Genomic DNA, 26,575 nt, shown 5'->3' with positions numbered 1-26,575 from the left:
GGAATTCAAAAAAGTAGCAGGTTATAAAATCAATACACAGAAATCAGTTGCATTTGGATATACTAACAAAGAGACAGAAGAAAAAGAAATTAAGAAATTGATCCCATTCACAATTGTACCTAAAACCGTAAGATACCTAGGAATAAAACTAACCAAAGAGGTAAACCATCTGTACTCTAAAAACTACAGAACATTTATGAAAGAAATTGAGGAAGACACAGAGAAATGGAAAAACATTCCATGCTCATGGATTGGAATAATAAATATTGTTAAAATATCTACATTACCCAGAGCAATCTGTACATTCAATGCAATCCTTATCAAAATATCATCGACATTTGTTTCACAGAATGAATAATCCTAAAATTTGTATGGAACCAGAAATAGTTAGGGGAATGTTGAAAAAAGAAAACCTGGTGGTTTCACAATGTTGGACTTCAAGTTAAATTACAAAGCTGTAATCATTAAGATAGTACAGTAGTGGCACAAAAACAGACACATAGATCAGTGGAACAGACTGGAGAACCCAGAAATGGACCCTCACCTCCCTGGTCAACTAATCATCGACAAGCAGGAAAGAATATCCAATGGAAAAAGGGCAGTCCCTTGAATAAATGGTGCCGGGAAAACTGGACAGCCACATGTAGAAGAATGAAACCAGACCATATTCTTATACCATACACAAAGACAAACTCAAAATAGATGAAAGACCTAAATGTGAGACAGGAATCCATCAAATCCTAGAGAATACAGGTAACAACCTCTTCAACCTTGGCTGCAGCAACTTCTTGCCAAACACGTCTCCAAAGGCAAGCAAAACTAAAGCAAAAAGTTAAAAGCTTAATCAAGTTAAAAGCTTAATCAAGTTAAAAGCTTCTGCACAGCAAAGGAAACGGTCACCAAAACTAAAAGGCAAGGTAGGAAATGGGAAAAGATATTTGTAAATGACATATCAGATAAAGGGCTAATACCCAAAATCTACAAAGAACTTACCAAACTCAACACCCAAAAAAACAAATAAGCCAGTCAAGAAATAAGCAGACAACATGAACAGACATTTCTCCAAAGAAGACATACATATGGCTAATGGACATATGAAAAAAATGCTCCACATCACTTGGCATCAGGGAAACAGAAATCAAAACCATAGTGAAATACTACTTCACACCAGTCAGAACGGCTAAAATTAATAAGTCAGGAAACGACAGATGTTGGCGAGGATGCAGAGAATGGGGAATCCTTCTACACTGCTGGTGGGAATGCAAGCTGGTGCAGTTACTCTGGAAAAGAGTATGGAGGTTCCTCAAAAAGTTGAAAACAGAGCTACCCTACGATCCAGCAATTGCACTACTGGGTTTTATCCCAAAGATACAAATGTAGTGATCCAAAGGGGCACCTGCACCCCAATGTTTATAGCAGCTCAAACTATGGGAAGAGCTGAGATGTCCGTCGACAGATGAATGGATAAAGATGTGGTGTATATATATACAATGGAATATTACTCAGCTACCCAAAGAAAAAAAAGAAATCTTGCCATTTGTAGTGATGTGGATGGAACTAGAGGGTACTATGCTAAGCAAAATAACTCAATCAGAGAAAGAAATTATCATAAGATCTCACTGATATTTGGAATTTGAGAAACAAGGCAGAGGATATTAGGGGAAAGGAGGCAAAACCGAACGGGAAGTCATGAGAGAGGGAGACAAACCATGAAAGATTCCTTTTTTTTTTTTTTTTAAATAAAGATTTCATCTATTTATTTGTCAGAGAGGGAGACAGAGAGATTGAGCACAGGCAGGGAGAGTGGCAGGCAGAGGGAGAAGCAGTCTCCGCACTGAGCAAGGAGCAACTGATGAATTACTGAACTCTACATTTGAAACTAATGATGTAGTATATGTTGGCTAATTGAATTTAAATTTAAAAACAAGATAATAAAATAAAACAAAATAGGTAATTTAAAAATCATAGTAGGGGGACAGTTAGAAGAAACAAAGCAACATGGGGACAGGCTGGAACCACAGCTACAAGAATAAATTACCAGAGGAAAAAACCAAGAAGTAAGAAAAGAATCAACATGAACAAGTTATTTGAGAAGAATGAAAAAGCTTCTAAAATAAGCCTTGAGAAGTTAAATAAAGCTATTGAAGTAGGAAAGTAATGTCTTCTGAGCATTAGACCCAGAAAGGAAAGACTAATCAGGGTACTAGGAAAGTAACCAGTTACCCCAGTATTGTGCCTACAGAATCAATTACAACCTTATTTCCCAAGAACTAAAAACACTGAGATAAGAATAGTAGTGAATGAGCATTAAGGAGGGCCCATGATGTGATGAGCACTGGGTGTGACATGCAACTGATGAATTACTGAATTCTACATCTGAAACTAATGATGTACTGTATCTTGGTTAACTAAATTTAAATTAAAAAAAAAAGAATGCTAGTGAATCAAAGAGCAAAACAAGGTATAATTTAAAAAATAAAAATAAATAGATTTCTTATACAGAGTTAAGTCTAGGCCAACTGCAGTGTGCACATGTGATATGCCAGCCTCCATATATTCTATACAAACTTCTAAAAATTGAAGATTCTTGTTCACCAAAAGGCTGACTAAATGTGAATATTTGGGATTTAACTATAAGGAAACTAATGAAAGTGAGTACTGAGACAATACTCTATTTCTCAAAAGGCACCACTTTCAGTACTCCTGTCTCCAACCTTGACCTTAAATTATTTTGCTGGCGGCAGTCATAAACCTAGAAAGCACCCCTTACAACAGGAACCCAAGGCAATCTAGTTGATTCAGTTACAATGGATGAAACTTCAATCCGCTACCATGTGGCTATATGAGGACACAGAATATTCTGTGTCAAGTCACTGGATTAAAGAACTGAGAGAGGCAGAAACCTAAACAGACCACACAGTTTAATCTTCTAATCAAAGATGAAATTCCTCCGTAAAGAATGTGCCTCTCCTATTCAAATGCCTCACGGCAGTATTTATTTGTCCCATCAGCCTTTTTTAATTCTCTGAAAGCCTAGGTTACATTTCATGTCTAGATTTTCTGTTGGCCTTGTATTCTGTGTGTGTGTAGCCCAGAGCCCAGCTAGACTGCAAGCTCGATAAGAAAGGACAGCATTTAGTGCTGTACTACTTTAGCCTCATAAATTTTTGTGATTTGTGAAGATCTACTATCATGGGCGACTTTTCCACTCAGAAAATGTGTAGTATATCCCATTACCATACCTTGGAGACTTGCGCCTCTGACTGAGGTTCTGTAGGCAAAACAGTCCCTCCTTGTGCCTTCATTTCTTCTATGTGTTTATTCAAAGAAGTTAATTTGGCCTTAGCATGAAGTTTTAGTTTTTTTATTTTGTTATCAGCAGCTTTTCTTTCTTCCTGTCAGAGAACAATGACAGTAAATATATAAATGTTTGTTCATCATGTACCTTATACATAACAAAAGTATTCTCAGGAACCCTCATTTTACAGTATTAGGGAAATAAGAATCACATTCTCCAATAATCTAAGTGAAAAAAAAAATCTAAGCGAATATTGTGTCTATTTTTTATCCAATGCTTGGCAAGAAAAGAGAAAAACCACAGTACCTGTAGAACTTCATCTTTTTGCTGCAATTGAATGTCCTTCTCTCTAATGATTTCTTTTAGCTCCACCACCAACTGCTCAGCATAAGCCAGGCGCTCCAGAACATCCTCTTGTGTCCTATCATTAAATTCCATGTCAGATTCTTGGGGTAATGCCTAGTATTTAGACAAAAAGTTGCCAGTGCATCAGGGAAAGAGTATTAGTGTCCAAAAGAGAGTTTCTTCATTCCAACTTCATTTTATCTTTTGCCCATTTCATTTCCATACTTAAGAAATCTTTCCAGCTCTGATCTAATAATACCTATTATCATAGCCATTAAAATCATTATTTTGTAAATGTTAAGCATTTCACAAAACAAAACATTATCTCACTTATGGTATTATCCTAATTTTAACAAAGAGAAAAATAAAAGGAAGCAAAGATAACAAACTATTAAGTGGAGGAGCCCAAAATTTAATTTTAAGGGAGCAGTTGAATAAAATTATCTTAACCACTAGGCAATACTGCTTGTCTTTCAGAAAACTAAAGGACTTCTTTTGATTCCTCATGTGGTTATCAAAAAATATAATACAAACTGTAAGAGAAGTGTTGATAAATTTACAATAGCAAACATATTTTCAAATCTGAAAGGTGCTCCAGTTCTGCCACTTATTATTCAAACCTTTCCCAGGGAACAGGATATGTACCTGAGGAGAAGTTAAAACAATTCATCCAGGATTTGATTCCCTTCACTGTGACTCACAGACTACAAACTTACAGGAGAAGGATCATTTATAAAGTATCAATACTTTATAAATCCTCTCTTCCACCTAGCAAAATGGAGGCTGCTCAAAACCTTCTATCTTAAATTCTTTCCCTCAGAAGAACATGGAATATATGTCTCATCAGTTTAATTCAGAACAGAGCTACTCACAGGGTCTAGGGAAGCCCTCATATTCTCATCAGTGTCCTCTCCCGATAATTCATGCAAAACAACATTTGCTAATCCTGACAATCGGCTCAGCATTTCTGCAAGAAAAGAAAACACAGCAATCACTATAATGGATACAGACTTCTCATGTACTGTAACTATATCATCTATAAGTGAAATAAACTGTATAGGTGATATATATTAGACACAGAAAATAGCATGATGTCTTTAAAAATACATCTGAGTATGTACAGTGTAGTTACATAGTGTTCTTTTCGGTGGCAACTGCACTTTTACCACCAACGTTTTCTAAATAAAATAAATAAAATACAGATATGTAATTGTTTAGTGGCAAATAATATTTTTAAAGTTATCTTTAATCCCTTTTCTTTCATCATAACTTCATTTACAAACATGAACTTCTAACATTCCTTCCCTGGCCAGCACGTTATTTTCTCCTACTTTGCCAAATAAACCTATCATGCTGCAAAATTTTTCTTTTTATGCACCCCAATGAACGCCATTCTTTCAGGAGGGTTTCCTGATAAATTATGTGGTTTTGCTAAAATTTAAATATAATATTTAAACATAACATAATAAAATGTTAATATTCAAACAGCATTAAACTCCTATATTAGCAGAGAAGGAAAAGGAATTTACATCAGCAACCTATCCTGCTTCTGTATGAAATTAGAAAAAGAAGAGCGAAATAAAACAAATATAAGCAGATAAAAAAGAAACTACGGTTAGAGCAGAAACCAATAAAACTGAAAAGAGAAAAACAGAGAAAATCAATAAAACCAAAAGTTGGTTCTTAGGGAATGGGCTCAAACTTAAATGACCTAAAATGTAACAAAGACAACTATATCAAGGAGAAGTTATATACAAACCTAATGGTAACCTTATATCAAAAACCACTAACAAATGTGCAAAGAATAAAGAGAAAGAAATCCAAATGTGTCACTAAAGAAAATCAGCAAACCATAACAGAGAAAGACAAGAAAGGATCAGAGAAAAGCTCCAGAAACGACCACACATGTAATAAAATGGCAATAAATACATATCAACAATTATTCTGAAAGTAAATGGACTAAATGCTCCAATCAAAAGATACAAGGTGATAGACTGATAAAAAAAATAAAATCCATCTATATGCTGCCAATAAGAGACTCACTTCAGACCTAAAGACACAAGCAGATTCAAAGTGAGGGAATGAAGAAATACTTATCATGCAAATGGATGTCAAAAGAAAGCTAGAGTGGAATAGTTATATCAGGTAAAGGGGAGTTTAAAACAAAGACTGTAGCAAAAGACAATGAATAACTCTGTATAATAATAAAGGAGACAATCCAACAAGAAGACATAACAACTGTAAATATTTATACACCCACCCAGGAGCACCCAAATACATAAAACAATGACAAACGTAAAGGAACTAATCCGTAATAATACAGTAATAGCAGGGGACTTTAACAACCCACTTACATCAATGGACAGATCATCCAAACAGAAAATCAAGAAGGAAACAATGCCTTTAAATGACACACTGGAACAGTGTGTGTGTAAATGGATGATGGGCATAAGGAGGGCACCTGTATGCTATATGCAAGTGATTAATCCCTAAATTCTAACCCTGAAACTAATACTGAACTATATATTAACTAACTTGAATTAAAATAAAATCTTCAAAGCAAAAAAAAATCTTGAAAAAGAAAGAAACAAACAAACAAACTGGACCTTTTTTTTACACCATACAAAAAAATAAATTCAAAGTTAAATAAAGACTTAAATGTGAGACCTGAAACCATAAATATCCTAGAAGAGACACAGGCAGTAACCTCTTTGACATTGGCCATAGCAACTTGAGAGATATCTCCTGAGACAAGGGAGAATAAGCAAAAATAAACAGTTGGGACTACATCAAAATAAAAAATTTCTGCACAGCAAAGGAAACATCAACAAAACTAAATGGCAACTTATAGAATGGGAAAAGATACTTGCAAATGACATATCCAATAAAGGGTTAATATCCAAAATATATGAAGAACTTACAAAATTCAACACCTAAAACCCAAATAATCCGATTAAAAAATGGGGAGAAGACACGAATAGACATTTCCCCAAAGAAGACATACAGATGACCAACAGACACATGAAAAGATGTTCATCATTACTTACCATAAGGGAAATGCAAATCAAAACCACAATGAGATATCATGTGTCAGAAGAGTTAAAAATCAACAACACAAGAAACAACAGGTGTTGTCAAGGATGTGGAGAAAAAGGAGACTTCTTGCACTATTGGTGGAATACTAACTCGTGCAGCCAGTCTGGAAAAGAGTATGGAGGTTCCTCAAAAAGTTAAAAATAGAACTACCCTACAATCCAGCAACTGCACTACTAAGTATTTACCCAAAGGATAAAACACACTAATGCAAAGGGATACATGTACTCCTTTTTTTATTTGCAATAGCCAAGATATGAAAGCTGCCCAAGTGTCCTTCAATCGATAAATGGATGAAAAAGATGTGATATATATATATATATATATACACACACACACATATATATGTGTGTGTGTATATACATATATATTTATAAAATAGAATATTATTCAGTCATAAAAAAGAATGGAACCTTGCCATTTGTAATGCCATGGTTGGAGCTAGGAAGTATAATGCTAAATGAAATAAGTCAGTCAGATAAGACAAATACCATATGGTATCACTCATGTGTAGAATTTAAGAAAAAGGTGAGCAAAGAGGAGAAAAAGAGAGAGAGACAAAGAAACAGACTCTTAATCATAGAGAACAAACTGATGGTTACCAGAGTTGAGGTGGGGGGTGATGGGTTAATAGATGATGGGGATTAAGGAGTATACTTGTCGTGATAAGTACTGGGTGATGTAAGGAACTATTTAATCCCTATATTGTACACCTGAAACTAATATAACACTACATGTTAGCTAAGTGGAATTAAAATAATTTTTTAAGTTGGTTTTTTGAAAAGATCAAAAAATATGATAAAGCTCTAGCCAGGCTGATCAAGGAAAAAAAGAGAAGACACAAACTATCAATACCAATTATGAGAAAGGAAACATCACTATAGATCTAATATACATTAAAATATTATAAAATACATTAAAATACTATAACACTACAAATTAACTCTATGCCCATAAATTCATCAACATAGAAGAAATGGGACAATTCTTTAAAAGATACAAGCTAACAAAACTCATTAAAGAAGAAAAAGACAACGTAAACACACACACACACACATAAATTCCTACATTCCTTATCTATTATTTATTCATTCATTCAGATTATGTCAATAGCTAGTCCATAAACTCTTTGAAAGTGAAAGTATTAATACTTCGTAGGAAAAATCAAAACAGAACTATACTGTTCATAGCACTATTATAAGTAATCATGCTAAATTTTATGTTTAATGATAAAATGTTGTTTGGCCTTTAAAAGCCTCAGCAGGGAGAAATACAAGAGCTCTTGCACAAAATAAGTACCTGAATAAAACCAATTTCTGCTAAAGTTTTCTTCTACTCTGAGTAGTAATAATGTTTAGGGCAATCATGGTCCTTAATTAAGAAAGAAGTGGTGGAGAGTTTGTTTCTGTAACAGGTTATCCTGAATAATCTAACTAGCATATAACATTTAGGAAAGATGTATGAAACAGGAAAGAAAACCACTCCTCAAAGGGCAACAAAGGACAGGTATTAGTATATATGTAACTACTAGGAAGACAACACAGGCTCACATTTAAGTAATGGGATCATATGTTACCACTCACTCAAGCTGCGAGACTCATAACTATAGTTAGTTTAAAAAAAAAAATACAACCCACCATTACATAGACTAAACTTTCTTTTCAACTCTAGAGACTGAATTTTCTATAGTAATCATTAATGAAGGAAATGAACACCAAAACTAAAGAGTCTTTATTAGGCACAGAGATTTGCACTAATCAAAGAAAGTCATAGCAGAACCTAATTTATCAAACAAATTCACTTCATCTTCAGATTTTTCAGACCACATTAGGAACAAGCACATACACACACACACAAAATCTACCAACTGATGGGACTCTGAGAAGATGCGTGTAGGAGACAGCACTGATTGTGGATCTTCCTGAATTCCCACATAAAAACTGAAAAAGCAGATAACAAAGCCAAAAACCTATATACAGCTTCCACAAAAAAAAAAAAAAAAACTATGTTGCAAAATTTCCCACAAACTCTAAAATAAACACGATATACACAAACCACCAGCAGCCAAAAGATCTGCATGTCAGTTGCTGTCCATATGGAAGGAAGAGGGAAGTGAAGGGGGATGGCAGAATGTTCCACCCCAAATATGCCATTTGGACATAAAGATTATTTTGAGCTAAAGGTACTTGAAAAACAGCAGGTATAAGAAGATGCTCTGACCTCCCCTTTTTCTTCCTGAAAGCAAGATATAAAACCTCACATAGAAGATGTCCTGGGAAAGTAACATTCTTATCTGCAGGGATGGAGACTTGAGGCTGAGAGGAATTTGTAGAAACAAATCTTGTCTGTGAATCCTTATCTTCCTAGTCACTTCTCCATGAGTAACTACCCCTTTGCCTTGTATCATTATCACAATTTACTGCTCTCTGTCCAACTCAATATATAAGTGTTACACTCTAACTGCTTCTTTTGGTCTTCATATCCTTATGAGGGCTCCAGTGTCACTTAAAATTTATACTAAATAAATCTGTATGCTTTCCCTGTTAACCTGTCCTATGTAAATTTAATTCTCAGGCCCAGTGAAAAACCTTAAAGGGACAGAGGTAAAATAATGCTCCCCTATAGAAGCTGTTAAGAAGTGACAGACAGGATACCAAGAGAACCACAAAGGAGCTAGTGGATATTCACTGGAAAATGTGCTGAGCCAATTAAAGAACAGTAAATGAAAAAGAGGTATATCCTTTCTCCAACGGCACCTAAATGCAAGGAACCTGCAAGGTCTGAAATGGCTAAAGAGTCTGGGCCCCATGAACTCTCAAAAATGAAAAGTCAGGGTTCTCTTTCAGAACAGGGTCTCTATTGAGGATAGAATCAAAATTCATTAAGACAGAGTCAACAGAAAACAAAGGAAGACCCAGATAAAGAGAGCCGGGATAGTGGAAAAAGAGCCTGGAATTCTCAGAAATCCAATGGCAACATTTTGAACCAACATTGGAAAACAATGTAAAAGGGAGCTCTGAAAAGTAAGCAAAGCTATCCAAAATAAATTTCCTTCTAAAAATTCAGCAACATTAAATTAACATAAAAATGAGCACCTGAAAAGTAACACAATTTCCATACAAAGTTATTATAAGAAAAAGAGCAAAATATCCATACAGAAAATGGAAGCATCTCAAAGAGCCATGCTCAAAATAACTCAGAACTACAACCTACTAAATCAACCAAAAGGACTAAAAGGCATTAAAAATGATATAAGACATGAAAAGCCATACATCAGAAGTTGAAAAACCCAAGACAACAGCAAGAGAAGAAAGGAACAAAGGAACCACAAAATAGAAACTATTCTAAAAAAACTGAAGAGGAAATACTTTCAAATTCATTTTATGAGGACAGCATCACCTGAATACTGAATCCACAGAAGGACACTACAGGAAAATTATAGGCCAATATCCCTGATGAAATAAATACAAAAATCCTCAACAAAATACTAGCATACCCAATTCAACATCACATTAAAAGGATGATACACCATGTCAAGTACAAGTATTCCTAAGATGCAAGGATGGTTCAACATCCACAAATCAACAAATGTGATGCACTACATTAACAGAATGAAGGATAAATATCACATGATCATCTCAATGGATGCAGAAAAAGCATTTAAAAAATTTAACACCCTTTCATAATAAAATTGTCAACCAATTAGGTACAGAAGGAATGTACCTCAATATAATCAAGGCCATATATGATAAGCCCACAGTTAACATCACATTCAATGGCACAAAGCTAAAAGCTTTTCCTCTAAAATCAGGTTTAAGGATCCTGTTCTTACCACTTCTATTCAATATAGTATTAGAAGTCCTAGCCAGATCAATTAGGCAAGGAAAAAAATAAAAGGCATCCAAATCAGAAATAAGTAAAATTGTCTCTGTATGCAGATAACATGATTTTACATGCAGGAAACCCTAAAGACTCCACCAAAAAATTATAACGACTAGAGTTGCCTGGGTGGCTCAGTTCGTTGGGCGTCCAACTCTTGATTTGGCTCACGTCATGATCTCAGGAGTGTGGGATCAAGCCCTACGTCAGGCTCAGCACTCAGCATGGAGTTTGCTTGAGTTTCTCTCCATCTGCCCTTCCCCTTGCTTAGCCCTTTTCTCTCTCTCTCTTTAATATATATCTTTTTTAAAAATTATTACAACTAATAAATGAATTCAATAAAGTTTCAGGATGTAAAATCAATATATAAAAATTATATTCCTTTATACCAACAACAAGCTATCCCTCCTAAATTAAGAAAATAATCCCACTTATCTTAGCAGTTTAAAAAAATAAAGTACTGGGGCGCCTGGGTGGCTCAGTGGGTTAGGCCGCTGCCTTCGGCTCAGGTCATGATCCCAGGGTCCTTGGATCGAGCCCCACATCGGGCTCTCTGCTCAGCAGGGAGCCTGCTTCCCTCTCTCTCTCTCTGCCTGCCTCTTTGTCTACTTGTGATCTCTGTCAAATAAATAAATAAAATCTTTAAAAAAATTAGGGGCACCTGGGTGGCTCAGTGGTTAAAGCCTCTGCCTTCGGTTCAGGTCATGATCCCAGGGTCCTGGGATCGAGCCTCACATCAGGCTCTCTGCTCAGCAGGGAGCCTGCCTCCTCCTCCTCTCTCTCTCTGCCTGCCTCTCTGCCTACTTGTGATCTGTCTGTCAAATAAATAAAAATCTTTAAAAAAAAAAATTAAAAAATAAAGTACTTAGGAATAAATTTAACTAAGGAAGTAAAAGATCTATACACTGAAAATTATAACACATTGAAGACAGGAATTCAGAAAAAATATAAAAATGGAAAGATGTCCATATTCACAGACCTAAAGAACATTATTAAAAATCCATACCACACTCAAAGCAATCTACAGATTCAATGCAATCCCTATCAAAATTCCAATTCCTTTTTTTTTTTTCACAAAAATTTTTTTAAAAGTCTAAATCATATGGAACCACAAAAAACCCAGAATGGAGAAAGCAATCTTGAGCAAGAGCAAAGCTGGAGACAACATGCTTTTGGTTTCAAAATATACCAAAGCTAGATGGGTGATGAGTATTAAGGAGGGCACTTGTTATGAAGAGCCCTGGGTGTTGTATGTAAGTGATTAATCACTGAATTCTGCTCCAGAAACTAATATTACCCTGTATGTTAACTACCTAAAATTTAAATTTAATAATTTGGGGAAAATATATATACCATAAAGCTATGGTAATCAAAACATTAAGATATTTGCATAAAACAGTCATACAGACTAATGGAACAGTATAAAGAGCTCAGAAATAAATCCATATATTTATAGCCAATTGATCTTCAAAAAAAGGTGCCAAGAACACACAATGGGGAAAGGACAGTCCCTTTAATAAACAGTGCTGACAAAACTGATATCCACATGCAGAAGAACAAAACTGGACCCTTATCTCACACCACATAAAAAAATCAACTCAAACTGTATTAAAGACTTAAACGCAAGATCTGAAATTATAAAACTAGTAGAAGAAAGCATGGGGGGAAGCTTTTTTTTTTTTTTTAAAGATTTTTATTTATTTGACAGAGAGAAATCACAAGTAAGCAGAGAGGCAGGCAGAGAGAGAGGAGGAAGCAGGCTCCCTGCTGAGCAGAAAGCCCGATGTGGGGCTCGAACCCAGGACCTGGGATCACGACCTGAGCCGAAGGCAGCAGCTTAACCCACTGAGCCACCCAGGTGCCCCGGGGGGAAGCTTCTTGACATAATTTCTTGGATATAACCCAAAAAGTACAAACAAAAGCAAAAAAAGACAAATGAGATTGTATCAAACTAAAAAGCTGCACAGCAAAGGAAACAACAGAATAAAGAGGCAACCTACAGAATGGGAGAAAATATTTGCAAACATCTGATAAAGGATTAATATCCAAAATACACAAGAAACTCAAACAACTCAATAGCAAGAAAACAACCTTATTTTAAAATGGGCAAAGGAACTGGACAGACATTTCTCCAAAGAAGACATATAAATGGCCAAAATAATACGTGAAAAAATGCTCGACACCAAAAATCATCAGGGAAATATAAATCAAAACTACAATATCACGGGGCGCCTGGGTGGCTCAGTGGGTTAAACCGCTGCCTTCGGCTCAGGTCATGATCCCAGGTCGTGGGTTCGAGCCCCGCATCGGGCTTTCTGCTCAGCTGGGAGCCTGCTTCCTCCTCTCTCTCTCTGCCTGCCTCTCTGCTTACTTGTGATTTCTCTCTGTCAAATAAATAAATAAAATCTTTAAAAAAAAACAAAACAAAACAAAAAAAACTACAATATCACATCACACCTGTTAGAATGGCTATTATCAAAAAGACAACAGATAACAAGCATTGGCCAGGGTGTGGAGAAAAAAAAAGAAGCCTTGTATACTGTTGGTGGGAATATAAATTGATACAGCTATTATAGAAAACAGTCTGGAGGTTCCTCAAAAAATTAAACATAGAACTACCATATGATCCAGCAATCCTACTTCTGGATATATATCCAAAGGAAAAGAAAGCAGTATCTTAAAGAGATATCTGCAATTTCATGTTCATTGCAGCATTACTTACAATAGCTAAAATATAGAATTACCTAAGTGTCCATTGATAGATGAACAAATGAAGAAAATATGTTGCATATACACAATGGAATCTCACTCAGCCCTAAAAAAACAATGAAATCCTGTCATTTATGAGAACATGGATGAACCTGGAGGACATTATGCTAAGTGAAATAAATGCCAATACAGAAAGACAAATACTGCACGATCTCACTTATGCTAGAATCTAAAAAAGTCAAATTTGTAGAAGCAGACAGTAAAATGATGGCTGCCAGGGAAAAGTGGGTGAGGGAAATAAAAAGATGTTTGTCAAAGTATACAAACTTTCACTTACACAGGAAGAACAAATTCTGGGGATCTGCTGTATAGCACAGTGACTACAGTTAATAACACTGCATTGGATACCTGAAATTTGCTGAGAGAGTACATCTTAAATGTTCTCACCACACACACAAAAGGGCAATTATGTGAGGTGATGGGTATTTTCCATTTTTTAATTAGCTTGAGGTAATCATTTAACAATGTATATGTATAGAGAAACATTACATTGTACATCTTAAATATATACATTTTTGTCAATTATACCTCAATAAAGCTCAAAAATAACAATGACAATATCTACTTCCAATATTGAAACAATCTTAACAAAAATAGCTAACTATAAATTTTATACAACATCTAACAGTGCAGCAGAGCATAAACAGTAGGTATATGATAGATATGTATCAAATTTACTTGCAAACTTTGCTGAACACATGCATGTTTTCTTTGGTTTGAAATAAAACAGAAAAACCCAGAAATGAAGAGGAAACTCAAGAAGTAACTGAAAGTTTAAAAAATAATTTTGGCAATGAAGATGAAACTAAAAAAAATTTTTTTAAGTAAAATGAATAATCATAATAAATCATGCCTTAAGAAAAATAGAAAGTGGGGCACCTTGGTGGCTCAGTCATTAAGCATCTGCCTTTGGCTCAGGTCATGATCCCGGGGTCCTGGGATCAAGCCCCACATTGGGCTCCCTGCTCAGCGAGAAGCCTGCTTCTCCCTCTCCCACTCTCCCTGCTTGTGTTCCCTCTCTCACTGTGTCTCTCTGTCAAATAAATTTTTTTAAAAAAATTAAAAAGAAGAAAAATAGAAAGTTAAGATAAAGAATAATTTTACAGGGGCGCCTGGGTGGCTCAGTGGGTTAAGCTGCTGCCTTCAGCTCAGATCATGATCCCGGGGTCCTGGGATCAAGCCCCGCATCGGGCTCTCTGCTCAGCGGGGAGCCTGCTTCCCTCTCTCTCTCTCTGCCAGCCTCTCTGCCTACTTGTGATCTCTCTCTGTCAAATAAAAAAATTAAAAATCTTTAAAAAAAAAAGTTAAAAAAAAATAATTTTACAAATAAAAAAGAAATTACCTATAAGCTAAACATGCAACTACCTTATCACCCAGCAATTTTATCTCAGAGAATTCACACAATAACCTATACATTAGTGCCCATAACAGCTTCGGTTTTAAAAACCCAAAAATTGTAATCAGCAAAGAAGTCCTTCAACAAGAAAATGATTAAACATACATAGCAAAGAATACTACACAGTAATAAAAAGGAACAAACTACTGATACATCCACTAATTTAGCTATGTCTCCAATTATGTTGAATTTTAAAAAGAGAGCCAATTTTCCAAAAGTTACATATTATATAGTCCTATTCCTATATAATATTTTTGGAATCACAGAATTTTAGAAATGGAAGACAGATTAGTGGTTGCCAGTACTTAGGGAGGGGTTGGAGGTAGGAGGGTAGAAGAAGGTGGCTAAAGTTATAAAAAAGCAACACAAGGGGTCTTTGTGGTGTTGGAACAGATCAATATCTTAACTGTGGTGGTGGACACATGAACCTACACAAGTAATAAAATTGTACAGAACTTATACACACACAAACATGCAGAGACAAGTATACAAATAAAACAGGGTATGTACTAATGTTGGTATCCTCACTGTGATATTATTCAACAATTTTCTAAAATTTTAACCATTAAGGGAAACAAAACAAACTGTACAAGGGATCTCTTTTATTTTATTACAACTGCATATGATTCTATGATCGTCTCAATTTTTAAAAGGAAAGAGAAAGAAAAAGAAATGTACTACACACAATGTGATGCCCTATAATTTGATCCTGGAATAGTTAATGGAGAAACTAATGAAATTTGGAGAAAATATGGAGTTTAGCTATGATTCAATCCTTGTTTCTTAGTTTTGACAAATGCACTTTGCTAATGTAACATGTTAACATTAGGGAATACTGGGTCAGAAGCATACTGAACTCTAAACTATCTTTGCATATTTTCTATAGTAAACCTAAAATTATTCCTAAGAATTTATTTTTTAAAAAATTTTTAAAGTTAGGTCATAAAAAAAGAATCAGGAGAAAGTGGTAAAGATTGATGAGTCAAATTCCCTGAAGAAGAAAAACAAAGTTACAGAAAAAACACACACCAAAAAAAAAAAAAAAAAAAAACCAAAACTAAAAAATACTTACCTGAAATTTTTAATTCCTAAAGTCTGAAGCTACATATTGAAAAAGCCCACCATGTAGCAGAGAGTAACAACCCAGAAAGATCAACAAGACATTCCAGTAAAATTAATGGACTTAAAAATAATCCTTTGTGGGGCGCCTGGGTGGCTCAGTGGGTTAAGCCGCTGCCTTCGGCTCAGGTCATGATCTCGGAGTCCTGGGATCGAGCCCCGCATCGGGCTCTCTGCTCAGCAGGGAGCCTGCTTCCTCCTCTCTCTCTGCCTGCCTCTCTGCCTGCTTGTGATCTCTCTGTCAAATAAATAAATAAAATCTTAAAAAAAAAAATAATAATCCTTTGTGATTCAGGCCAAAAGATCATGTGTAAAATTTTTTGAAAAGAAAAGAAGACCACCCTCAGACTTTTCAACAGCAATGTGTTTGCCAGAAAAAAACTGGAGTTACAGATTTGAGATATTCAAGGAAAGAAAATGTGAGCCAAGGATTTTATTTTCAGCAAAAATGACCTTCAGATATAAAAAAAACGCAGAGAGAATGTTAAAAGCAAGCAAGAAAATTCATGATAAAATTTCCCATGAGATTTTCCTAAGGCATCTATTAAAGAGAAGGCTTGAGACAACCAAAATGACTAAAGAAACATCATTATGGGGTCCCTGGGTGGCTCAGTCAGTTAAGCATCAGCTTTTGGGTCAGGTCACGATTCCAGGTTCCTGGGATACAGCCCTGCACCGGGCTCCCTTCTTAGTGGAAAGTCTGCTTCTCCCTCACCCTCTCGTTCTCTTCATGCTCTCTCACTCTCATGTTCTCTATCTCTTCCAAATAAATAACTTAAAAAAAAAAAAAAGAATCATCATCATAAAGACTGGTGGTAAGCACTAAATATACAGTTACTTGTAGGACTAAGACTGGGATGCAGAGAACATAATATTTAATGATTATATGCTCTGACAATACATATGGCTACTGTAAAGAAAAACTGGGAGGAATGTGAATAACATATCCAAAAAGAAAAAAAAAAAAACCTTTTAGAACTGTTTGCAATAACCAAAATTAGTGGTGGTGTATCAGTACAGTTATTCCTTGACAACTGTGTATGTGTCATGTGGAATTGAAGTAAATGAACAATTAACAGGCATAGTAATTCTATCAGATTTTCAGTACGAAAAAAGGAAATACAGGTCGGGGCGCCTGGGTGGCTCAGTCGTTAAGCGTCTGCCTTTGGCTCAGGTCATGATGCCAGGGTCCTAGGATCAAGCCCCACATCAGGTTCCTTGCTCAGTAGGAAGCCTGCTTCTCCTTCTCCCACTCCCCCTACTTGTGTTCCCTCTCTCACTGTCAAATAAATAAATAAAATCCTAAAAAAAAAAAAAAAAAGGAAATACAGGTATAAAACAGAAGAAATTAAAAACCTCAAGATAAAAACTGATCTTGAATTTGGATTGAAAGTATCAGTATGAACTTACAAGGTATTTTTACTTTAGTACTTCTATTTTCCTAGCTCTGTCCACTGAAAAGCCTTAAAAATAAGGACAAACTGAGAAGCAATGAACATCTCTAGTGCCACATTGGCATCTTGCAATGCTATTTCCCATTAAATTTTCTTTTTTCTTAAATAGCAGAGCTTCTTAGAGAAATAGCTACCAGTTCTGCAGTAGGAAATGTACAAGATGAGCCTGAAACATCTTGTGATACAAAATAGCAAGGAAGCTATCAAAAATTAACTAGAGTCAGATGGGATCGGGAGAGAGACAAACCATAAGAGACTCAATCTCACAACACAAACTAAGGGGCGGGTGCAGGTAGGGAGAGGGTGGTGGGGTTATTTACATTGGGGAAGGTATGTGCTGTGGTGAGTGCTGTGAAGTGTGTAAACCTGGCGATTCACAGACCTGTACCCTTGGGGCTAATAATACATTATATGTTAATAAAAAAAATAAATAAATAAAAAGTTTTTTTTTAATTTAAAAAAAAAAATTAACTGGAGTCATGTCAAGAGACCTGGGCACCAAACTGGGTTGGTTCTCACAGGCCAAAGGAATAAATGAGTTGTTTTTTTTTTAAGATTTTATTTATTTATTTGACAGACGGAGATCACAGAGAAGCAGGCAGAGAGAGAGGAGAACGCAGGCTCCCTGCTGAGCAGAGAGCCGGATGTGGGGCTCGATCCCAGGACCCTGGGATCATGACCTGAGCTGAAGGCAGAGGCTTTAACCCACTGAGCCACCCAGGCACCCCAAATGAGTTTCTAAGAAGAGTAGGAATTGCAATATATTGAAACCCATGAAAAATATTTAATTGGACAAGTTCATAATAATTAAACTAGTCACCATCTAAACTAAGTATCTTGAAAAGTAGCCAAGTCAAGGATTTATCTGGTCTTTTCTATTTGAACTTTACCATTCAGGAACCAAATATAGATAAGAGGATCCATCTCCATATAAAATTATTCCAGCTAATAAATGAAAACAAAATGGTAGAACTGGAATATTTAGTCTATTATTTTGCATCTCCTTTTGAATCCATGGATGTAGACATTAAGCATCAACAAATAATAATAACAACAAAATATTTTGAACCTTCTGATAAAAGACTATACCACAACCTATAGTTTTGATAGAGATCAAACCTCAGTCTGGAGAAGCCTCTGGATCCAGCTGCTAATTTGCAAGAAATGCAAAGGACATAGGAATATGCTGAATTGCCCCATGAAAGTGAAATTCTCAAAGTGTGGGAAACTCCATAGGTTAAAAAAATCCAAGTTCTTCAACAGAAATTGTAGGGAAAAGACTTAATACATAACAAGTTAAAAGGGTGGGGGGAGGAGGAGACAAGATTCACATTTGATGATAAAACTAGAGAGAAACCACAAGGAAATGATTTCTATGAAAAGAAGGAGAACATGAAGGAGTTTCTTGGATGACTAACAAAGTTAGATTTCTTGACCTCAGAGTTATGACAAGAATGCCTACTTCCTAATAATTCATCAAACTATATACTTTTTAGTGTGCTTTTTGTACTTGAGTTTTGTTTTACAATAAAAAGATCTTTGAAAAAAATCAATTAATAGCTAGAGCTGTCCATAAGCGAGTTACTGGACTTAACACCTGGACTGGACACATACCATGACCTATAAATACCTTAATCACAGGCCATTTTCCATAATTTTCACTTCAAATTCTCCAACCAACCTCCATCTCTCCTCTACCATAGCCCTGCTATTTGCACCCACACTTTCTGCTCTCAGAAGTCTGGATCTTACTGCTATTGCTACTACCTTTAGAGCTAAATAGAAAATTACTGAAATTTCAGACATTGTGACAATGTCTGCAACCATTTTAAAACCATAGGCCCTTTAGAGAAATGTGAAACATATACACATATGTACACATCCAAGGTGGTATGACCTAAATAAAAACTTTCATATCTCACCATTAGCCCAGAACATTGTTATGGTTATGTAATTTCAATTGGGAAAGTATTTTTTTTTTCATTTTCCAAACACACAATTAAAATCCTGAACGTTTTCTCAAACTAAAACTCCATCTTCCTCTCCCCTGCACCACTGGTATCCACCACTACCATGTGTGAGATTCTCATTCATCCTCCCTAGGAGAGTGTGTCTTCACCAGCATCCTATCAAAAATTACTGCACATGGACATATACAGATGAACATAGGACAACAATAATAGTAATGGTAACAATTATGAACAATATGTACCACTTTACATACATTTCTCTATAATGCTCACAAAATATATAAGATCAGTATTATCATCATTGCCATTTTAAGATAAGGAAAACTGACAAGAGAAATACATTTCAAAATCTGTCTGCTAAATAAGCATTACTGAATAAGATAAAAAGCTCTTCAAATGAAAAAGTGGGTTACTTTTCTCACATAACAGTTTAAAACCATGTATATCTGAGGTAAGATCACTATTAAGATGTACCATTTCGGGTCAAAGTAAAAGGAGTTTCTCATAGATTGATTCAGTAATGCAAGAGGTCCAGGAGAAGGTAGGTAGTATAGTGGAAAAAGCACCAAATCAGGAGCCAAGAACTGAGTTTTCAGTTCTGGCTCCAAAAAAAAAAAGAGGCTATACTCTGCTGGCTAAGTTATTTTATAGTTTCCTTATCTTCAAATGAAGAAGATTGACAAGAAGCACTCTAATGAACAGTATTATGACTCTATGATTCAAGAGTTATTTATATAGCTGTTGACATAAAAGGAATAATACGGAAATGTAATTGGGAAAAGCATCTCAAGCACAGTTAAGTGCTTTAGGTTGTTCAAAGGTAGAGAACTTGAGGGCAAAAGAGACACTAATTAGGCATGCTTAAGCGAAATGAAGGACGATGGATCTCCCCCTCTTTTTAGGCTCACTAAAGGGCAGATATGAACAAAAGCATATATAAAAATTAGTAAAGGGAAAAATACTCATGTTCACAGTAAGAAATTTATGTAAGGAATATATGTGACCGTTGGACAAAAAATGCTCTTGCTACTGTTTTACAAAGCACCAGAATCATGAGTACCAACTTGGGAAAAGAAAAAATAAAGGGCTTCAGGCAATGGCCAACCTCCAATAGAACACTTAGGCAAATAAAACAATCTTTCAAAGTCATTGCTGGCCACACCTTCCACAAATGCTGCCACAGGATCTCAGCACTTGTATGTTGAGGTGGCACCTGGAATTTAATAAGTATTATTTTCTCACAGTCTTCACTTCTTGCTATATATAATTATTCTCAAAATACCCACTTGGCATGGAGCATAATGCCAGGAGCCACAAAAATTTGAAAAGAAATATAAGGCATGCCTCTAAGCACAGAGAACTTAGTACAAAGGCATTGGAAAATAAAGACAATAACTGAAGACAGTGCATGACTGGGAGCTCATCTGTTTGCTTTGGAATTTAAATCATGTTTTCCCAAAGAAACAACACAGAAAACGGTGATATCTCCAAGCCACTCCTCTAATTTATTTAATGCGTACTTGGTTAAACCTCAGTAGTTTTCCTTAATTCTCAATATAATCCTCAATCAGTTTGAGGATCTAAGAGGATATGATGCTAGATAGCAGGGGAAAAGCATATCCAATATTAAGACATAATTTTACAATTACAAAATGAAAAGCTAATATTTATTCATTAATAAATTTAGAAGTAAATGGTGGTTAATAATTTATATACACAGCACTATGCACTAAGTACTGTTTCAATAGCTTTACATATAAAACTTAATCTCATTACTTTTTTTATTATTAAAACAAACCCAACAAGGATGTACTATCAATATCTCCAGTTTTAAGCTGAGTAAACTACAACATAAAGGAGATTAATTTGACTAGTCACAAAGCTCCATAAAGCTTCTTGGTTGGAGGAGATAAACAAAAGATAATCTATTTTCTCAGTAACCTCATCACCCAACATTCTTCACTGGGGATGGAAAAAGAGCTGGGGCTATGAGAGCACTCATATACTTACAAATACTTACACTTCTACAAGCACTCTTTTTTGAGCAGTACATAAACTAAAATAAAATGATTCAGAGTGGCATGGCCCAAAGAATCCCACGTTTATAACACAGATATGTTCACACAAGGGCACAAGGATATACGTACACGTTTGTGATGTCTAATACTGAATACAACCTGATGTCCATCAATAGGGGACACGCTAAATACATTTCGATATTTCTACAGGGAATGCTGCACAGCCTTTTAAAAGAATGAGGTATGTTAGGGATGTCTGGGTGGCTCAGTTGGTTAATAAGTGCCTGCCTTCGGCTTAAGTCACGATCCCAGGGTCCCAGGATTGAGCCTTGCATTCCCGTCTGGTTCTCCCTCTGCCTGCTACTCCCCCAGCTTGTGCACGTGCTCTCTTTCTCTCTCTCTCTCTCTCTCTCCCTGACAAATAAATAAATAAAATCTTTTTTTAAAAAGTAAATAAAAGGGATTATATTTAAAAAAGAATGAGGTAGTTTAATACTTATGGATAGAGAAAAATATAGTTATTAAGTGGCAAAAGAAAGGTGGAGAACAGTATGTGTATCATGATCCCACTTGTGGGAGAGAAAGAGGAGGAGGATATACGTGCTTGAGTATGATCAGAAAGTTTCTTAAGAAGAAACAAGAAATTATCTATAGCGCTTTACTTCAGCAAAGAGGAGAACAGGAAAAAAGGTCAGTAGCTAGAGAAGAAAGAGATTTTTGTTGTTATATTTTTTTTACTGAATTTCATCTTACCAAAAATACATATTGCTGATTTTTACATGGCTTAATTAAAAATATAGTATTATTGAGCCTAGCCTCTTTTTATGTAGTGGTTCCTAACAAAAGACTGGTATGTAATGATCAGTGATGAGATAAGTTCCAAGTGATTTATTCCTTATACCTTTTTTAACCAAAAGAAGTTTATGAATGATTTATTATTTTTATAAATTAGTAAAATCAATATCCCTTTAATTAATCCATTAATGTGAAGGGGGGGAAAGGAAGGGGCCTTTAAGAGTCAAACAGAAGGGAAAAAAATTATCACCTAAAGATGGTTTTTATGGGGGCACCTGGGTGGCTCAGTGGGTTAAAGCCTCTGCCTTCGGCTCAGGTCATGATCCCAGGGTCCTGGAATCCAGCCCTGCATTATAGGGCTCTCTGCTCAGCGGGGAGCTTGCTTCCTCCTCTATCTTTCTGCCTGCCTCTCTGCCTACTTGTGATCTCTGTCTGTCAAATAAATAAAACCTTTTAAAAAAAAAAAAGATGTTTTTATGGTTTTTAGGAGGTTCTATCCCAGAAGAATGGAGGTCCAAAAAAAAAAAAAAAAAAGGTTCTCCCATCCAGCCTGAAGGTCCTTAGATATGTAAACAACCTTTTTGTAAAATAAGTAAACAACTTTATGTGGTCCCCAAATTGGGTTGGGAGTGTCCTAGAGAGTGGGCAAGAATTTACTTTCCATCCTTTTAAATATGTTTTTGTATATGTTTACTGTGCTGTGCACACTGCTATCCATAATTAAATATAATATATTTGGAATATACTTGCTCAAAAATGTTTTATTGATAGGGTGTATAAAAATGTTTGTGAACTACTGGATATGGTTAAACAAATGTAATGCAGTGAAGAGGAAAGCATTAGATGTTAACTCCATGGTCAAGGGATGAAAACTAAAAGCTGAGAAACGATCAGTGTATAATATTTGCAACTTTTTAGTTCTCTTCAACTTTTCCTATATCTATTCCATGACCAAATCCTGCCATTTTCAACCTAACATTTACTGGGTTTAACTATTCAGTCATTCTGACCATACAAATTTAATTATGTTTCTGGAAAGGCCTCCAAGACTCTCTGTACAGAGTATTCCACTGCCATCTTGCAAAGAACTTTAAGATCCTTTAAAAGCTCGGAAAGCTTCTAACAATCGCCGAAAGTGAAAGTACTTATGCAGTGACTTTAAATATCTCTGTCCCACACTTAAACTGTCCTTTCCCCATAGACCAACTGGAACTCTTTAAATAAGTCAGACAAATATATTCCTCATTTGTCAAGGGACTCACCCTCCCCTTCCCCCAACACAGCACTCTCGTTAAGCAGATAAATATCTTGCACACCACCAAATCAAGTTCTTTTTCCTCCAGAACTTTCTTCAGGGTTCCCTTTCCTCTAACTGCCTGCCCGCCTCTGATTCCTGGGATTTTAGTGCTGATGGCATCGCCAAGATCATTCCTCTCCCCGAATCTCACCAGCAATTCATTACCAGGATCGTTTGACAGGCACCCTTTTTGTGTTGTAGCTCCACTGTTTATCTGTGATCTCCGCCTTCAGGAGCTTTGATTCCTTTGGGTCCCGCCTCTCTTTCCCGACACGAAGTTTGTTTAGGGCCTGAACACAGGGGCCGGGCAGGTTCTCTCCGACGTCAGCTACTGCGTAACTAGGGCGGCCTAAGCAGGCCGCTCACGGAACGAAGCCGAGCGGACAGGACTGACCCGAGAGCCCCTCCGTCGCCCCCGGAGAAGAAACGTCCTGGGCCGGGGGTAGACCACGCATATGTGCCTCGAGGCCGCGCAGGGGTGCCTCGAGGCGGCGCAGGGAGACTCCGAAGCCCTTCGACGGGGCCAGTTTGCTTGTGAGCAACTAGAAGTAGGCCTGGTAGGTGAGGGGAGGCGTGTGTAGGGCCGGATCCCGGACTGAATCAGGAAGAGGAAGGGCAGGGAAGCGACCCGAGAGTGGCCGCTTCAGCAGCCCCTGCACAGGGGTGACCGTTAAAAAGACTCAAGGAAGGGAAGAGTTGGGAAGTATCCCTCACTCACCTGGAAGAGGCTGCGGCCGGAGGCACCAGCTGCCCCCTTCCAAATTTAAGCCACGTCAGCTCGGGAATCCCGACCGCGACACCTACCACCGCCGCGCCCCGTCAAGGGACTCAACCACTCGCAGTTGGGACGGAAGATGGGATTAAGACATGAACCAATCCCGGCTACCGGCGGAGCGTTACCAGGGAGACCAGGCACGCCTTGTTTGTAACTAACCCATCAACAATGACGGAAACCAATCAACGCCAGGAAATTCTCTGCTTCCTCAAAGAAAGAGCCAATGGTCTCTAAACAGTGGAGGAGGGGCGGAGTCAAACGTGAGCAAGTGTTCCGGAAGAAGATCTGCGGGAGAACCGGAAATGCAGGGAGGGCGGGCTTTCTGCGGTAGGTCAGGTGTTAAGCTGTGTAAAGGGGACGGGCTGCTCGCTCTAGTGCACTTGCATTGCTGGTGGTAACTCGCCAATATTACAGCTTGGGCTTTTGCGGAGCCCCGTACTGCGAATACCAGGTGTCATAGGATTGTTGAGTGAGCTTTGAGAAGGGAGTGGGGATATGGGTTTTGCTCTTAGAATCGTAAAATATCAAGAACCCCAGGGGCGCCTGGGTGGCTCAGTGGGTTAAAGCCTCTGCCTTCGGCTCAGGTCATGATCCCAGGGTCCTGGGATCGAGCCCCGTATCGGGCTCTCTGCTTGGCGGGGAGCCTACTTGTGATTTCTCTCTGTCAAATAAATAAATAAAATCTTTAAAAAAAAAAAAAAAGAACCCCAAAGTAGGTCGTCTAATGTGATTTTTTCATTTTACTGACAAAAAATAAGAACCGGAATAAAGTCACCCAAAGATAAATGGTGACTTGGAGATTAGAACTCGGACTAGAACCTGGCAGCTTCATGAAAGAGAATCTGAGATGTCTCTAAGGACACGAGTGGGAGAATAGGGAATACTACTAGAACAGTGCCTCCGAGGGAGTGACGTTTGAGCTGGGACTTAAGCAAAAGGTGAGATTTGAGGTCCAGGTCTGCAGTGGGAGTCAGTGAGAAGCTCCAGTAATTGTCACCGAAATCATGCATGCTCTCCTTAAGGCCTAAGGAAAGAGGGGAAAGCCAGCTCCCTTGACTTCAGGTACTCTTCACAATAAGACCATTAGTTTGAATTTATTGCTAGCCCACTATATGCATCCTCATGCTAATTTTTACATAACTCTTTGAGATTCAAACATCAGCTCACTAAGTCCTACCCTGACTACTCACCTTTCATAGCAGTCCCCTGCATGCACTATACCCTTTCTCTGCTTATTTTTTCCCTAAGCACTTTGCCATCTTTATTTCATTTATCTTTATTTTCCCTCTCCTCACTAAACTATTCCTTCCACAAGACAGGAATTTTTGTCTCTTGATCTCAACTGTATCTCCCTCCAGGTCCAAGAACAGTATGCAGTAGAGCACTCAGTATCTTTGGAATCCGTGAAGTAGGTATAATTGTCATCATCTTACACTGGACAAAATAAGGCTTGAAAAGATTAAGTAATTTGCATAAATTCACATAATGAGGGGCAGAGCCAGGATTTGAAGTTATCAAATGCCGAAGCTGCCATCCTTCATCAGTACATTATATTCTCTTATCCCTGATTGTACCCACCCAGGAAAGCCTGGATCAGTGCAACCATCAGTCTTCACGCCTATCCAAATTTGGAGTGCAGAATGCTGCAGGAGAAAATCTGACATAAGGGAGATGGTTACTTCTACACATTCAGTTTCCAATTTCACTCCATCCTCAGCACACCCCCAAATCTTTGGTGTGTTTTCAGCTTCCTCTCCCAATTCCCACAACAGTACTCAAACCTTTAACATCCTCTTCACATTCCCAGCAGATGTACTTAATTTTTCTCTCAGAGAAAATAGGAACCATACACAAACATTGTCTTTCTCCATAATTCCTTGTTTTCACATTCAGCCTCAGAACAGATCTTCCAGTTTTAACAGAATGAAATTTTCTTACGGGAGAAGAGGTTAGAAAATTGTCTGTCTAGTAAGTAGGTCTTCTTAAGGCCCTGCCTTTCATTCTTGGGTCAGCACAGAGTGGTCATTCAGTGAGAATTACAATGATCACTAGGCAAATGAAGGAATAATAATACTGGGTGGACGTTAAAGAGCTGAACTGAGGGCACTGAAAGACTGGAAGTTATTTAGAATGCAATTTAATGAAAGCAGTTTAGGCCTTGAGAAAGTGATCAAAATAATAAAAGATAACTAGGAGTTGACCCATCAGGTAAAAGAGAACAGAGCAGTGGAGGCAAATGTGCATGGACTATTTGAAGAACAACATGAGTAACATGAACAGGTAGACAAGGAGTAGGTCATGAAGTGGTGTGTGATATTTTATGGTGAAGGATTTGGGTATTATTCTGAACTCTAGAGCAGTTAGGGA

The 26,575-nt window shown here is 37.0% G+C and overlaps 1 protein-coding gene across 5 annotated transcripts in view; it reads right to left on the bottom strand.

Moving 5' to 3' along the window:
• GOLGB1 (golgin B1) overlaps positions 1-24,283 on the bottom strand; it is a 103,815-nt gene extending 79,532 nt beyond the window's left edge. For 3 of the 5 annotated variants that reach the window (XR_007128474.1, XM_047735431.1, XM_047735443.1), the window contains exons 1-4: positions 24,152-24,281; positions 4,516-4,610; positions 3,605-3,757; positions 3,243-3,395 (exon numbers count right to left, since the gene is read on the bottom strand). Coding sequence is in view for 4 of the 5 variants with exons in the window: in XM_047735431.1 (XP_047591387.1) it covers positions 3,243-3,395; positions 3,605-3,757; positions 4,516-4,608 (399 nt within the window). In the remaining variant the exon portion in view is untranslated. Of the gene's footprint in view, positions 1-3,242; positions 3,396-3,604; positions 3,758-4,515; positions 4,611-24,151 lie in introns of all 5 variants that reach the window. The other 2 variants (XM_047735453.1, XM_047735463.1) reach the window with 1 other exon arrangement.
• Between the last annotated feature and the right edge of the window lie 2,292 nt (positions 24,284-26,575).

Source organism: Lutra lutra, chromosome 1 (genome assembly GCF_902655055.1).
Source record: "Lutra lutra chromosome 1, mLutLut1.2, whole genome shotgun sequence".
In the NCBI taxonomy this organism is placed as follows: domain Eukaryota; kingdom Metazoa; phylum Chordata; class Mammalia; order Carnivora; family Mustelidae; genus Lutra; species Lutra lutra.
The sequence above is the reverse complement of the archived record's forward strand: the minus strand, read 5'-3'. Positions and strand labels throughout refer to the sequence as shown.